The sequence below is a fragment of the Miscanthus floridulus genome, chromosome 1 (assembly GCF_019320115.1).
Source record: "Miscanthus floridulus cultivar M001 chromosome 1, ASM1932011v1, whole genome shotgun sequence".
Taxonomy (NCBI): domain Eukaryota; kingdom Viridiplantae; phylum Streptophyta; class Magnoliopsida; order Poales; family Poaceae; genus Miscanthus; species Miscanthus floridulus.
This window is the reverse complement of record NC_089580.1, coordinates 37,252,329-37,269,305: the sequence shown is the minus strand read 5'-3', so window position 1 is coordinate 37,269,305 and position 16,977 is coordinate 37,252,329. Positions and strand designations below refer to the sequence as shown.

At 45.1% G+C, this 16,977-nt stretch overlaps 1 protein-coding gene and 2 long non-coding RNA genes across 3 annotated transcripts; 2 read left to right on the top strand and 1 right to left on the bottom strand.

The window, feature by feature from the left end:
* Positions 1 to 4,003: 4,003 nt before the first annotated feature.
* On the top strand, positions 4,004 to 6,248 carry LOC136479320 (uncharacterized). The gene is made up of 3 exons (XR_010764595.1): positions 4,004 to 4,133; positions 4,577 to 4,676; positions 6,177 to 6,248. It is a non-coding gene; the product is annotated as an uncharacterized lncRNA (long non-coding RNA).
* Positions 6,249 to 6,756: 508 nt separating this feature from the next.
* Positions 6,757 to 7,237, top strand: LOC136479312 (uncharacterized). The gene is made up of 2 exons (XR_010764594.1): positions 6,757 to 6,850; positions 6,955 to 7,237. It is a non-coding gene; the product is annotated as an uncharacterized lncRNA (long non-coding RNA).
* A 2,425-nt stretch (positions 7,238 to 9,662) lies between these two features.
* LOC136479302 (polygalacturonase ADPG2-like) lies at positions 9,663 to 11,429 on the bottom strand. The gene is made up of 3 exons (XM_066477217.1): positions 10,842 to 11,429; positions 10,489 to 10,717; positions 9,663 to 10,390 (listed from the first exon to the last, which is right to left on the bottom strand). Exons 1-3 carry the CDS (start codon positions 11,394 to 11,396, stop codon positions 9,789 to 9,791), a joined length of 1,386 nt encoding a protein of 461 aa, XP_066333314.1. The 5' UTR covers positions 11,397 to 11,429; the 3' UTR covers positions 9,663 to 9,788.
* Positions 11,430 to 16,977: the final 5,548 nt, after the last annotated feature.

The window sequence follows — 16,977 nt, the reverse complement described above, 5'->3', positions numbered from 1 at the left end:
TTGCTCTTGTAATTAGATAGCTTGTGTAGCTTGCTAATTACCTTCTTGCTTGTGTAGCATAGAAGTAGCTCCCTTACGTGGCTAATTTGGTTTTAGTAACCTTGTTAGTCACATTGCTTAGTTTGTGTAGCTAAGTATTTGCGCTCTCTAATTAGGCATTGGTTGCCTTGTTATTGAGCACTGCTAGTGAGCTTAGTTAGCTTTGTGCTTTTGCTTACTAGCATGTGTAGGAGCTCCCTTGTTGCTTAAAGTACTAGAGGCATAGGTTTGTGTGACCTTGCTCCTAGCATTGGTTAGGTGAGCTCTAGCTAGCCCGGCACCTTTGTTGCTTGATTAGTATCTTTGGAAGGTGCTAGAGAACATATATAAAGGGGTGTAGTCTTGGCTAGACCGATTGTTTTAATTCCGCATTTATATCGGTTAGCCGACGCGATTAATTTTAGAAAAAGACTATTCACCCCCCCTCTAGTCCGCCATCTCGACCCTTCAGGGCTACGCTCGCACCATGACCCAACGAACGGTCACACATCATTAAAAACACACGGTAACTCACGCTAACAAAAGGCACAATTTGTTAAGAGATGATAGATCTTTTTTACAATATTTCTGCTGATGCAAAATACGAGAGTCTATCCTAGGCAGGGATCAAGGTGGCCTCAGCGTCGACGTCCTTGGGGCTGGGCAAAGGAGCACCGGTCAGCAGGGCTCAACCTTGATGTTGGCGGCCGCTCAAGGCCCCAGGCCGCCGGTGGCCTCCTCGACGATCCCCTCGGCGGGAACCAGATCGACAACGGGGTCCGCTGCCTCCTCAAAGTCCTCCCGAGACCCGTCATGGTTGGCTAGCTCCTAGCCCTCCGGGAGCCCCACCAGGTGGTGGAGCACGTGCCCCGACCGCACATGCGCCATCGTCAGGGCCACCGCTGCCCCACGGTGGACACCAAACTCCACCGCGTCCCGCACGCGGTTGGGGATGTCAAGGAGGTGCTCCTCCTGGCTCCCGCCACAGACATGAACGTACCCCACTGTGGCATCCGTGGCCTCCTGGATCCCCAGTAGCTCTACCTCCAGCTCTGCCCAACACACAAACGGGACAAGTAAGAAAATGAAAAGAAGCAGTCGAATTAGAACAACGAGCGGAGAACTCACGAGCCACCCGGCCGTCTGTGGCAACCTGTTGGTCGCGAACGGCCTACATCTCCCGTTCCACCGCCTCGAGCATGGCCTGGGAAACCTCCAGGTACCCCCTAAGTCTTTCCAGCTCCGTCTCCGTCGCCGCCACCGGCGCAGCGTCCGGCGGTTGCGCCAGTTCCAAAGACATGGCCAAAGGCAGGCGCCCCCACGCCCGGCATGGGATGACGCTCCCTGTCAATGTTTTCAACTAATTCCAATAGGCCTATACCAAAAAAAAGAAACAAAGGATATGTTTTTGAAAATCACTATAATGCTAAACTGAGCCTAAGAGTTCCACTGATAGAAGATATGTTGCTAGCAGAAAAGATCTATTGAAAGAAGCAGATTACTGCAAGCAGGAAAAACATTGCCCACCCTACATGTGAGTTTGACTTCCCAGCAGTAAACTTTGAGGCCATAGTGACATTATCACGTAGAGAACGATAATCATCAAGAACATAAATAAATTTATAGATAGAACAGTTTGGGAAATTACCTACTGCTTGCCCGAAACGGGGTCTATCACGAGGCAGTATGCTGGAGCATGCAAGTCCGAGACGAATTACTAAACAAGGCTGAAGCATCATGTCAAATCCATTCCAAAAGACTAAGTGAGACCATTTATCAAGTTCCTGCAATGTAAGTATGTGAAACGTCTCCCTCCAACTAATTGTCTTCTTAACCGAAGAGAGTAAACTTGAAAAGTCACCATTTGCAGCGACATAAAATCTGCGTAACTCATCTTCAGTAAACCTGAAACATCGCCCTGTTTAGTTCCAAAAACTTTGTAACACCTCGGTGTTAAGCATGCATTAACATTCCATCTCATGAGCATAATCATCATTTCATTATGCATAAGCAGCATCTATGCATTCCATTCTAAAGAAAGAAAGTGTCATTTCATGTGGTACTGAAATTAAATTGAAATTCATCATGTTTAAACTATTTGAAATGCCATGCTCATGTTTGGGTGATATGATTTCTTGGTTTGATCACTAAGATAGCTTATAAATATTTAGGATACAATTTGGAGCAAAGTTTATATTTAAATTTTTGCCAAAATTTTCTTTTAAAAATAATCTTCCAAAATAGGGTTTTGAAATTTAATTGACTTTAATTTTATAATTCAAAATCTAGCAAGAATTTGACTTTGGTCATTAAAGCAAAGTTATAGAGTACATTTTTCTGAGCAACTTCTATTTTGGGTCCAACTTTTGAAACTGCTTTGAAAAGGTTCAAAATTTTATTTGAATGGATTTGGAGAAGAAAATAAAAAGGAAAAATCACATTTTCATCCTTAATGGGCCGCCGCCTCCCTTTCGGCCCAGCAGCACAGGCCGGCCTGGCCTGCCTCCGCGCTCGATCGCCCGCTCGCCCGTGCCGCGCGCCTGCGTTCGACCGCGCCCGGAAGCACAAGCCGCGTGGCTGCCATGCGCCGGCGAGCTCGCCGCGCGGCACCGCCGACCTGGCCGTCCCGGTGGCCCCTGCGTGCGCCCACGTGCCCGCCTTCACCTGCCCGACCGCGCCACGCTCCCCACTCGCCCCTCCACTTCGCCCTCTCTTCCGCCAGTGCAAGCAGCAGCCGCAGCACACTCGCTCCGCCACGCGCCATCGCCGGAGTAGCCGTCCCGGCCACGCCTGACCACCAGAGCTCGCTATATCTTCGCCACACCTTCGCCCCGGCATCGCGTAGCTTTTGCTCGTCTCCTTTCGACGTGGTAAGGCTCGAGCCGGCCGCTATTGCTCGCCGGAGCAGCACGGCTCCATGGACCTCCCCCTTTTCGCTCCCTTTCTCCTTCCGATTTCGCGCGCGTTAGCACCGCCTTGCCCTTGTGAACCTCGTGCACGCCTCCCCGTGCCTTGCTGTGGCCGGGAAGTGCCCGCACGCGGGCATGCCGCGCCGTCATGTCGCCATGCGCGCCGGCGAGCTCGCTTCCGAGCTCCTCCAGTGCCCGCTCTTGGCGCATCGGGTCCGCCTCGTAGCGGGAAGCCGCTGGTGGTGACCTCACCGCCAGCGAGCTCACCGGCGGCGAAAGCCGGCAGGTCAACGACGACCCCTGCCTCGGCTCCGGCTGACGCGTGGGCCCGGCTTGACCGCGGGTCCCACGTGGCAGCACCTCTGGGTGCACTGCACCGTGTGCACCTAGCAGATTAGGGTTCGGTGGAATTTCAGTTTTAAAGAAAAGGATTTCTAAAATGATTTCAAAAATTGATTAAAAAGCTTGTAAAATGTATATCTCGAGTTATATTGCTCCAAAATTGATGAAATAAATTTTGCTAGGTTTCTTGTGACTAGATCTATCTGTTAAAAATATTGCATGTGGTTTTTGTGATACTTTTGTATAGGGTTTTATTTAATTCTTGTATTTGCCGTTTCTTGGAAAATGCTTAATAAATAGAATATACATCAGAAAAATATGATTCTAATTTGGTTGATCTATTCTTGAGATGTACTTTCTGTGAAAAATATATGCCATGCATGTTCTGTAGAGAAATATTGAGGTGTAGTTCAAGTGCCTTTAATTGATGATTTTTGTTATTTTAATAGAGAGCAAAAATTGTATAAAACATGTGTATGATAATTTTTGTGCAGTGATTGTTTACTGTGTAGAACATAGGAAAAATACCAAATCTGTTGTTTAACACTTTTCATAGTACTATTCGAGATAATTGTTTATTTAATTGTACCTCGCATTGATGAGGATTCCTGCAAATAATCAGAAAGCTTCAGAAAATTGATGGTTGTAAATGAAATGCATGTGTTCTTCCACCGATCTTCGAAACCTTGATGAGTTCATCATGGGGAAACGATCTTAATGTTGTCCATTCATCTATCCAGACAGATACAGAAGGAAGATTAGTATCAGATTATACGGGTGAAGCCCCAATAGGCTACTGCTTTTCAAGGGCATTATTGATAGGCGCAGGCAAAGAGGGTATCAAGATGTTCATTCGCTTGTGAGGTACTACCGTAGTAGGCATGACCTGTTACTTAGATTATGCGATTTATGAGAGTAACTCATTTCTGATCATGCCTTCAAGCTCCAAGTTCATGAACAAATGATGCTGGCCAAATTATCGAGACCTCTAAAATGCTCTAATGTTTTTTTAATTAATTTATTTTCCCTCTAAACACATTCCACTGTTTGCTATCTAAACACATTTCGCTGTTTGCAATCTAAACACATGCTCATTATATGATGATGGTGTGGGTGTGTTGTGTATCACTAAAATTACGCTGAAAGCCTCTTTGCTTATGAAAGGCTGTTCTAGGCATTTGCCAATTCATGTGATGCATTCCTACTTATGAAAGGTTTTGCTAATATACATTGTTGTTAAGCAGTTTCTGTTTCTTTTTTTTTTGCTCTGCAGCGTCGGCTCATATGCGTGTCTGTTTTTTTGTTAGGTCTATATTCCCTACATCTGGGGTGCTTCTCATTTGTTTCAAAGATCCAACAGACACTTTTGTTGCTCCTACAAATCGCAGGTTGCTGTTGTTCAGACTGGTGGGCTAAACTCCTACTTTTCTTTCTATTTTCCTCATCTACGTTGCACTTTTCACCTATAGTCATAGTGTTGCTTGCTGAATTTGTAACTTCTGGTTATTCATATGCACGTTCACGTGCCGGACTGCCGGTTCTATTCTATTCTACTATTATTATTCAGATTGATTGGGTTACAACATCCATTTTTTCTTTTCAAACATACAATGCTTGATTAAGATAATGAAAAAGGCATCATAGCTTATTGACTTTTCTGATAACCATTGTTTCCTTCTTTGCCAAAGTAATTGTTGTTCTTCGAGTGATATGTATGACATAAATAGTACGGTAAAGGCATCAATAATTGTTGTTCTTCGAGTGAGATGACATATATAGTATGGTAAATGCATCCAAAAATTGTTTTCATTCGTTGCTGTAGCTAAATCCTTAACTATACCCTCCTATGATTGTGTCTGATGGATGCCTGTGATTTGAGATTTTAAGATATTGGTTGCTCAGGTAAATTTGTTAGGGTTTTTTACTGCAATATATACTTACTGCTTCAGTAACTTCACACAGATTTTTTGCACTCTTATTATCTTTAAAGCTTCTCACTTATTCATATATTGTAGGATTAGATTGATCTGAAAAATGGGAAAAGAAGTGAACAACCGTAATCCTATATCACAAAGCAACTGCTGATATATGATGAATGGAATATGATTTGTGAATGTTAGCTTGTCTTAGAAGCGGAGCCTTGGCGCAGTGGTAAAGCTGCTGCCTTGTGACCATGAGGTCATGGGTTCAAGTTCTGGAAACAGCCTCTTGCAGAAATGCATGGAAAGGCTGCGTACAAAAGACCCAAGTGGTCGGACCCTTCCCCTGACCCTGCGCAAGCGGGAGCTACGTGCACTGGACAAATGACAGTTCTGGTACTCTAATTAGTTTCAACTAATATTAATGCCTTTCAAAATCCAAGTCACCGATGTGCTTAATGAACACTTCTGGTTCATTTAAACCTTAAACGTTCAAAATCTGACTTTTTTTTTACATAGTGCATAACCTGCTAGAAATTAAAGCAAATGCTCCCATCAGCTATTTTTATTTTCTGAGGAAATTTCCGCTTCACTAAATAGGATAGCAAATGAGGTCAATCAAAATTATTTTGTCTTATCATAGAATGAATCCATGTCTTAGTACTGTATTCAAGCAAATCACTCTTGACAGTACTGAGACAAATGCATCGTCTACTGCATGTATCTCCGATCATATCTTCATGCATAGTTTGAGGTGGCCACATACTTCTACAGTTAAGATATAGTATTTCCCTTTCCTTAAAGAAAAGGCTTCCATTCTTGCTAATAACACACCTAATTACTATAGTTCTAGAACATAGGTTGAAACACAATAGTGTCTTGCTGCCAGACAGGTGAACCATTAGCATTGTACCCCAAAAAATGTGATCTTTTTTTACTGACATGTCATCTATTGACATATTCATATAATATCTAATGCATATTACAGGCTTCAGCCACACCTGTTCAAAGCACGGTACATCCATCGGTCCTCTATGGAAGCACCACAAAACAGCAAAGGTACTACGTCACCATCGTATGCCAATTATCTGTACCCAATACAAAGGGTACATTATGAATTACCATCACCATTAACCAATTTCAGATACACATCAACAATACATAGCCATTGGAAGACTAAACGCATACAGCATGCACCCAGATGAAATTGCAAAAGAAATTGCAGTACCATTTAACTTATATGTCACCATTTTCAAGGTAACATATATACCACCAAAGCTTTATCATCCATTTAAGCAAAGCGAATCTACAAGCAAATCTACTTTCACAGCAGACGCTCCATGCAGCGAGCTTTGACTTGGAGATGTTACCGTGATGCAAAGAACATGAATTGGCTTATCTACCGTGGATGGCAGGTACATTCACCATGCCATAAACTGACACGGCTAACAGTCATCATGCTCTACATTTATCTACAAAACTGTGACTTTTTCTGCTATAATTTGGAGTGTTTTTTAAACAAGTATTTTTTTTAACAGTAGGTAGATCCAAACTTAATGTTTCAGCAACCATTTTCCCTGTTGATTTCAGATTGATTGACATTTTGTTTCCACATCCTAGGCGCCTGTGTGGCTCCAGCCTTCATCTGTGCCACTTCAATAGGTATGTTTCTCTTGCACACAAACAGAAGGCGTGAGCCTGTCTCTTCAGCATTCCACTTCATTTGGTCCTCTGAACCCCCATTCTCTGCTTTTGTTTCCTACCAGAATATGTGCTCCTTATAGTGAACAGTGCATACAAACAACCAAACGCCAAGATCTACAACCCGTTTCGTTGGTCTGGATTTGTATGGGATTAAACTCTAAGGACTCTTTGGATCATGAATCTAGCACATGATAATTGTACATGAATGTGTAACTTTGAAATTAGTTGAGACACCTGCATTTGTTACCTTAGGTTCACATAATGACCACATTTACTTTGCTTTGTTCCGAAGCTGTAGTTGGGCCTTAATGAATTGTGAAATATCGATCTGATGATTCATGTTGTTTTTGAGGTTGTATGGAGAGAAGATAAGACAGTTGTAAACATTGCCAAGACATGTTTTCTATTTACAGCACATACACTTACCCGACGCGCGCAGGGGCACGCGCATTCCACTAGTGTGCTCGCAATCACATGCACAAGAACATAGGGACACAACGTGAGAAGGGGAACGAGAATTATTTCTGTATTTCTCTTTCTTTCTCATGTATACAAAAGATGAAAAGCACCTCCTATTTATAGAGGATGGAGGTTGGATGGATGTGTGAACTCCTTGACTTTCTTCCCTCTCTTCATTTAATTTGGCCACACTCAAAGTCTCCCTTTCTTATACTGTTTTTGGACTTTGATTTACAACACTCCCCTTGGCCAAATTTATGCTATGTGTATGGCTCGTTAAAAACTCCCAAAACCTAGTGGGACATCACAGCCACCATTGGATTTGCACAAATTCGCATTGATCCGAAGCGACGCAGTGCGTAGGGGGTATGCCCTTAATGGCACATTAATACTTTTTTTTCGTGTACGCATTTTTCTCTCCTCAAGGACATATGTTATCCTTTTCCTAGTTTATGCACAATTTTTAGAGTTGTGAAGAGCAATTGAAAAGAAAAAACTTTTTGAAAAAGCAGGTTTTAAATGCTGCCTATTTATTTATTACATTGTCCAACTTGAAGCCTTAATAAATTATATTTTTTTATCGCTTCATGTTTAAATAAGTTGAGTTTTCTCTTAAGTTAAATTGCTAGCTACTACAAGTTGTTTGAGAATCCAGCAACTTGTATTTTCCACAACCAGGGGGGGCGCACACCACTTATCCAACGGCTCAGTTTGTTCCGAGATTCGTGCAAGCCAACCCACTCTTACCCCACTCCAAAAAAAAAAAGCACTGGCGCATGGAATTTTTTTTACCAAAAAAGCACTGAGGCACGAATCTTGAAGCAAATTGGACGTTGGGAGATAAGGGGTGGGCGCATACCCCATTGTGGTTTGTATTTAACCATTCTAAAATCTCAAGCGCCATATACCCTTAAAATATCAGTAGCTGATGTTGCTGATCTTTCTATAAAATACATACATTATACATGGGTGTTTTTTTTGAAGGAAATTATACATGGGTGTTACATGAACCAAATCACAAATACAGCACAACGAATTGCAGGTTTCTATAGTTACCACGAACTCAACGAGTGTGAAGACAACAGGAACTCCAACAGGTGTCCAAATGTGCCATTGTGTTTGGACGTGCACGGCTGTGGAACAACCTTTCCGGATTTTCTCCATTTTGCATTCTGGCATGTACTTTCTGTGTGGCCCTTACCGCCCTGCATTTTCAGGTCAATGTTCTGCAGTGTAATGCCTTGACATGGAACATTCTCGCTACAGCTCATCTTGATGGCATCCTTAGTAACAGTTGTCCCTCTGACGTTCTTGAAGACAACATTGCTGATCTGCACTGCTGACCTCTGTTCCTTGCATGGCCTAGCCTTGTCGCAGTAGTTCTGGTCAATGATGATCGGGTTCTTGACATTGTACATGATCATGTTTTGGAATGTGATGTCCTTGGCATATCCACTTCCTTCATGCGCCGCGAGTCGCGGGCCAAGAGATACCTGAGCAAGCTGCTGCGCAGCTTTGGGCTCCGGTGCAAGCTGTGACAACGGGTGACACTTGTATGCTAAGCTACTGGATGCATATGCTGACATGCGAGCGACACAATTGGTCAAAAGCTCCGTTGCACGCATTCTTCCGTCTTCGTCTCGTGCGTTTCAGACTGTCAGTGAACTAGTAGGTTCATCGAGTTTCCTTTTTTTTCTTTTTCTTTTTCTTTTTCCTGATGAACCAAAGATCGACCTTCACCTATGTGACTACGTGAGGATGGCCAATTCTTTTTTTGGTATGAAAAGTCTCGAAACATAGTTGTTGACAACTTCTATGTTGCAGGTGACTTTTCCACCGCTGGTGAGGTTACCGGAAAAACGTTTTTGGATTTGGCGGATCCAATGGTTTACTTTTTGTCTTCGTGTAAGCATTTTTTTCTCCTCAAGGACATATGCTATCCATTTCCTCGTTTATGCATGATCTTTAGAGTTGCAATTGAACTTTTTTTTGAAAAAGTAGTTTTTAAATGCTGCCTATTTATTTATTTATTAATTACATTGTCCAACTTGAAGCCCTAATAAGATATAAATTGGCCATAAAAGCGGCCGATGCTAATACTGATGCTGATGCTGATGTTGATGCTAATTTATTGTGAGAGAAAACACTATAGCTGATAAGTTCAAGCGAACACGGCTATGCTTCCAATCCGAGCTAAGAAAAATGACGTGAAATGTTGTAGCCAGATCACCACCAAGCTGGATTCTCAAATCTCAAGCCGCATGTACCCCCTAAAATATCAGCAGCTATAGAATAAATATTGATGCTAATTTGCTGCGCCTTCTATAAAATAAAATACATTATACATGGGTGTTTCTTTGAGGAAATTATACATGGGTGTTACGTGAACCAAATCACAAATACACTGACCAGCACAACGAATTGCAAGTTTCTATAGTTACCACGAACTCAACGAGTGTGAAGACAACAGGATCTCCAACAGGTGTCCAAATGTGCCCATGTTTTTGGAGGTGCACGGCTGTGGAACAACCTTTCCGGATTTTCTCCATTTTGCATTCTGGCATGTACTTTCTGTGTTTCCCTTGCCACCCTGCATTTTCAGGTCAATGTTCTGCAGGGTAATGCCTTGGCATGGCATATTCTTGCTGCAACTCATCTTGATGGCATCCTTGGTAACGGTTGTCCCTCTAATATTCTTGAAGACAACATTGCTAATCTGCACTGCCGACCTCTGTTCCCTGCATGGCCTAGCCTTGTCGCAGTAGTTCTGGTCGATGATGATCGGGTTCTTGACATTGTTCATGATCATGTTTTGGAATGTGATGTCCTTGGCATATCCACTTCCTCCCTGGTACGTCTTGATGCGTGCTCCATTGGTGGTGCCATGTAATTGTACTGAATCTATGGTAATATCAGAGACTTTGGCTCGTGAGTTGTCATCTCCTAAGCTTCCGATGCTGATCCCGTGCCCAGGTCCACAAACAACATTGGAGACATGAAGTTTATGAGTCCCGTCCTCAATTGATATGCAATCATCCCCTGCGAAGTTTATATAACATGAAAAAAGTTCTAAGATAGTGAAAGTTTGAAGACATAGTGGCATATATGATGCGAAGAATCCAGAACATTTTACTTACCAGTCTTGATCTTGCAATTTGTGACCCGCACATCTTTGCTCCGAGTGATGTGAATGCCGTCAGTGTTAGGGCTCGTGCCAGGTGCTGTGATGGACAACTTCGCCAGTTGCACATTGGCGCAGTCCTCGACCGACATGTGGATCTGTTGGCTATTCACAATTTTCAGATTGACCACCTTCAGATTGGTGCAGTAGTGGAATGACAAAGCTGTTGGAGCCTCCTTGCAAGGCTGCAGAAAACAGAAGCCAATTCAGCTAGGTCAGGTTAGGAGTCCGGACACTTTTTTTCTGGAACACACACGCGCCCGTCAAAAAATTACTGAAATGAGCCGGAGCATGGGCGCCACTCTTTACCAGAGCCTTGTTGATCTTGCACGAGAACGGCCACCACTTGTGTCCGTTACCGTCGATGGCGCCACCGCCGTCGAGAGTGAGCTTGTTGACGCTCCGGAACACGATCCAGAGCCTCCTGTCCTTGTCGCTCCAGTCCGCTCTGTTCGGCGACGCCACCAGCGTGCCCTTCACGGTGACCGTGACGGTGGACTTGCACGGGCCGCCGAGGGTGACGACCTTGAGCAGGTAGCGCCTGCCGTTGGGGACGAGCACGACGGCCGGCTGTGGCGAGGCGCACGCCGCCTTCCACGCCCTGGCGAGCGCGCGCGTGTCGTCGTGCCTGCCATCGCCACGGGCGCCGTAGCGGTCGAGGCTGAACACGCTATGGTGGGACGACGGCGACGCCAGGGACCCGCGGCTGCCAGATGAGCTGCACGTGTAGCCCGCACCGTCAGCTGAGGTGTCGTTGCTCGCGCCTACTACAGCCTCGAGAGCGCCGGACAAGAAGAGGAGCGCGAAGAGGGGTAGGGGCGCCATGAACGCCGCAAGCTTCGTCGGATTCCTGCTGGATGCCATTGGCAGCGCTAAGCACGATGGACAGGCAGCAGCAGCCCGGACTCCGAACTGAAGTTGAAGGCAATTGTGCAGCTTGAACTTAAACTCTGATCGCAGGGGACTAGAGACAATGCAGTTGCTCGGCTTGGCGTTGGGATTGTGATGCACGCGCGGGACGAACTAGATTCTATTCTATCTGGGGTTGCGTTGCCGTTGAAGAATCACACACACGGACGGCAGAGTTAGGCTGGTTTGTAGTGTGCATGCATGCGGCCATGTTTGCAGGCAGACGGAAACCCGTAGATTCTTGCTTCAGGTATGGCACGGATAAAATGAGTAATGTGACTTGAGTCTGAATCTGAGCCTTCTGTTGCTTCCTCGTGACAAAGCTTCTCTGCCCTGTTCGCTGCTGATAAGTCATGGCTGAAAGTACTGCTGACTGATTTGTTGTGAGAGAAAAATAATGTTTGTTGGCTGAAAAAAATACGGCTTATAAGCCAAGCGAACAGGGCGCTCAAATTTGCATCCCTCCACCCTGCAGTTGGCACGTGTACGTCAGCACACATGTACTTTGGTTCAGGTCAAGTAGTCCAGATGATGTTACGGAACTTTCAGAAAACAACTGAACAAGAGTTGCCTGACATTAGCAAGCTCCTGGCAAAGCATATTCGTGACACTAAAATTAAACTGACAGGGAAGTATGTAGCTTTACTGAAGGAATAATCACATGACACTATAACCAGCTCAAAGCTAGACGATCATGACAAAATCTATAAATAAAGATCTCTAAACTTGGTGACGATGATAGCTACAGTGCCGCTTCGTCTCATTGACTCAGAATCCGGTTCATCCACAGTAACCATCCCTGGCCATCCGATCCTTTCTTCCTGCGCTGGATGCCCACCACGCTCCCGTGCGGCCGCTGCGCCCCGCCTGCTTCCTTCGCTCGGCCTTATCCTTTCCCCAGACCCACCGACGCCCACCAAAAAATCCCCGCCGCAGCGGGAGGCGCTAGGCGTGTCCGCCCCCGCGCGCTGCAGGCGGACGGCCCGGCGCCACTCTCTGGCTGTGCGACGTAGCACAGCCGCACGGACGCGCGCCGGCGGTGCCCGCCTCCCGAGGCGGCGCGGTGCGGGCGACCCTCGTCGGTGGCCCCCGCAGCGCCTGGCCCCCCTCGCGTCGCCCGACGCCTCTTCGTCGGCCGTCCACTCCGCCTTTACCTCTGTCCTTCCCTCTCCTGATGCGTCCATGCTCCCGGCCACAGAACTCCACCCCAGGTTCAAGAACGGCAGGGGAGCAGAATGGGAGCACCCTTTGGTGCACGCGACCTCGAATGCGTCGGATCAGTTGGTGTGCCCACGAATTGTGAGTCCAACCTTCTCTGTCTTTGCCTCTCTAGACGGATTTGATTAGATTAGATTCGATCTATCTGTCTCAAACAGGACCGATGATGGTGTGGACCATTTGGTGTTGGCCTCCAACTGCGACTCCATCCTTCACTCTTTACCTCCGATGTAGCGTGGACTTGCCTACCTGCAGAGGCGAGGCCGGCAAGGTGCGCAGCCGTGGTTTTGACCCACTGTGCCTCTGTTGCCTCCTCATTTATTTCCCAGTGTTCATGCTCATCGCTGTATAGCCTACAGGACACAATGCCATACTGATTTACTCATCCTCTGCTCCGTGTTGCTGTAAATTTTGTTGCATTTTTTAGTGTTGCCTCCCTCGACGTACTTGCTGAATTATTAATTTCACCAAGCTGATTACTGTCCCATTTTTTAGGCACATACAGTATTCCATAGTACAGGTCTGTGATTTATATAAAGCTGTGCAGCTTGGATTCCATCAGTGCGCTGGAAAGGAGGACTTCAGAAGATACAAATTGAGGTGTCTGAATTCAATTGTATTATTTCTGTTCTGGCAGAGCAATAAAATGTTGCTCACATCCTCTTCGACACATTTGCACCAAAGCATTACCATGAAAATTCACATGAAACCTCCCAGGAATTATCTACCCAGGTACACGTAGCAATGCCACTACTGACTTCATATGTACACATATTGACTTTGCTGGCCAAAGTACAACCATATATACTTTAGGCTGTTTATTTGCCTTTGGGACGCACAGACTATATCATTACTCATGCAGTTGTTTCGTACTACAACATAACTTCATATTACACTTGCAAGGTTATATGATCATTAGGCTATAGGCAAAATAGTCTCCGGTCTTAACATGTTCTTACACAGAATCGCTTGATTGTTTGTTTCTCTAGTGTGTGGACTCCAAAACACTATGCTCAATACATTGTTTCCGTACTAATAGTGTCATCCATATTCCGCCTTTCAATAGTGAAATTGAGATCGTCACATCTGCTTACTTACTGCTACAATTACCATACTTAGTGAACCATACTTTTGTCTACTGTTGCATGTTCTCAAGAGTGAATTTGGTTACTCCAAAATTTACGGCACCATATCTGCAACTGTTGCATGTTCTGAGTAGTGAATTTGGTTACTGCTAAGATAACTAGGAGACAAGTAAGATGTAGTACGGTCTAGGCTCACAATGGTTGTTCATATTTGATTTTATAGTTGTAAATTAGTTGACCAAATGCCTCTTTGGGTTGTATTGAAAATTTTGGATGGGTACCTACTTACACATGCAAAAAGCTTCTGGTCTACATAAAAAATCTGTCATTTATTTTGCATTTACACTTCCAAAATGATTTCGGTTCTACGGGAAACAAATTTGGCTGTGCATGCGGATGCTTGGGTTCTCTGTTTGCTTCTCCTACTGTATGGTCATTCTCAGAAAGTTGCAGAATGCATGTTCCTTTCTACCTGTCTCATTTACAAGCATATCGCCACTCAGTAACATTTTGTGTCATATCAGTTTAGTGCCTATACAATGATAGGTCATATATGCATCAAAGGCAAAGTATGGATTAACATAGTGAACGCTTTTTGTTCGCTGCTGGTGCAAATTGCAATTTGGCTGCTGTGAACATTGTCCTTTTAGGTGAATCTACTCTTCTAAAGATGATTTCGCTTTCAGTCAATTGGCTTATTATCTACTCTTCCGTACCTTTTTCCTTTTTCTCAATCTTCGCTTCGTTCTACCTTACGTATTAATTTCACGCCCTGCTATTGTCCATTCACGCCATTATAATTTTTGAAGTTTGAAAATACGTCATTACAATTCACCTATTTGAAGAAATACCCTTATAATTTTATCTCTCATCCATCCATGCCATTTTATACACATCTCGTGTACATGGGCTCACTATCAGGTCGTATGCCTACATGAATACGCGTACAGGCCCGCTGTGCGCGAGCCGCGTGCGGAGGCGGAGCGGCGGCGGTCTGCCTCAACGGAGGAGCGCGTCGCGCTAACCTCGAGCTCGAGCGGGGTCTCGTGCGCGCGCCTGCGGTGGCGCGCCGGACCATGAAAGCCGAGGCCGACGACAGCGCCCGCCGGAACAGCAGCGCCTACGCCTTCCGCGGCGAGGACAGGATCGGGGTCAGGACTCAGGACCGGCTGCCGCCCGAAGCCCCAGCTAGAGCAGCCCTTGGCGGCGCCGTTCAGCAACAGCATGTCGCCGGCAGGGAGGATCAGCATGTCGCCCATGACGCGGCCCGCGTGCATGTCCTCGCTCTCCCACTGCGCGTCGGGCCTGCCCAGATTGATGCGGGCATTCCTCGCTCTTCCCCAAGGGCACTATTTGCCTTTGATTCATTATTTTCTTTTGTAATTCATGATCGTTAGAACGCATGGTCTACTAATAAAGCATGCACTGCTGCTGTTTTGTTGTTAAGAATAAAGTACACAGATAGTTCACTACATAAATGCTTAAATTGCCCGTCTAAGTGGCCAACAATGTTCTTTTTCTACACTCATGAATCATGAATTTCATGACAGACATTGATTGAAATGCCATTGTTTAAACACTTGCGCCGAGCCCATCATATTAGCAGGGAGAGGCCCAACAATCACAGCCCAGCTTGAATTTGTCTAGACTTGAATCTTCTTAACCCAGCTTTGCACTGGCCTGATCGACTGCACTTTCGGTCCTTTTTTAAGGTTCCACACAAAGATTATTAGGAGGATTCCTTGCAAACTCGAGGATCAAGTGCATGCTTGGTTAGCATCCAAAATATACCAAGTCATGGTTTTGGTTGTTATTTGGTTTGCTACAAAGATTTGCAACCTCTCACATATGGTTTGTCAAATCTATAGCAATTCTTTTTCCAACTTTTGCTTGCCAATCTTTAGCCTAACAAATTTTGGCCACAAACCAAACAGCCCCAAATACGCAAACTCTAATCCATTAAACCTATCTATACCATGAATTTGTGATGGAAGTAAAATAGTAGTACGTAGGCCCATATCCAGTCGTTCCCGAAAGCTTTCCACCACTGTGGCCCTATTGCACTAGAAAAAATTTAGTGGAGACAGTCCCATAAAGCAACCATAAACACCTGTCGCGAACTTGTGACACGTGTCATGTTGAAGCATCTAACGCATGTGAGGAAAGATAAGGCACTTGGAGGCCTCGCAAGAGGACGGATAAGACATGACAGATAAGAAAGCAGAAAAAAGAAAGTAAATGAAAAAAAGATAAAAAAACATAAGGATATTATAGATATTTTTCTCTTTTTATGTACCACGAGGACCTATTTTACCCAACCAGCTTCATCTTCACCCGCGCGAAGCTGCTTCTCAAGCTCTAAGTCAAAAAAACCTGCTCCACTAGTAAAGTAGAGTTGTACCAAACACAACCTTAGCTCGCGATGTGTAATCTAAAATCTTTTTTCTACTTTAATACTGTACAAAAGAAGCGCAGAGAAAAGAAAGATGGATCGAACAAAGTAATGACGTGTATGTAGACGCTTACGCACGTCAGAGCGAGCACCTGGCCAATTAATCCAGTATCGGAATGAATACGGATTCTGGTGAATTCTGGCCTCGTTCGCTTCGTTAAAAAAACAAGCCGAAATACTATTCTAACTGATTTGTTGTGAGAGAAAACACTGTTCCAGCTGACAAAACAAGTTGAAAAAGACGGATTATAAAATAAACGAACATAGCCTCTATTTGTCGTCCGTAATAACGTGTGTCTGCCGGAGACGGACGGGATCTCTCGCTAGGTTCTAGCAAGAGAGACAAGAGTACGCAGTAATGCTGGAGATGAATACTCGTACACACCAAGAGACGAGAATCTGGTGGCGCGGCCCCTCCAGCCGACGGCGTGGCATCATGCAGATCGATCGGCAATCAAGCAGTAAGCACAGTCATCTATCATGGCCGTGATGATGATGAGTTGATGACGAGGTGCAGTACAGTGTATGCCTGTCAGCATCGAGGTTACTGATTGCTGATGGGACGTTTTCACCATCCACGGTTAAGGCTGGTGAGATGACGTGGTACCGTGTCCCGCCGACGGGGGCACCGGCCGGCACCCATCCGTACGTAGCCGGAGGCGGAGGGGACGCCCCCCCTCAATGCCCATGATAACTTTCATCGTTAATCCCGGCCCACTACAAGTTGTTAATATCTTGGATTCTGCCATATAATTTTACGTTTTCACAGTGTTAATTAACT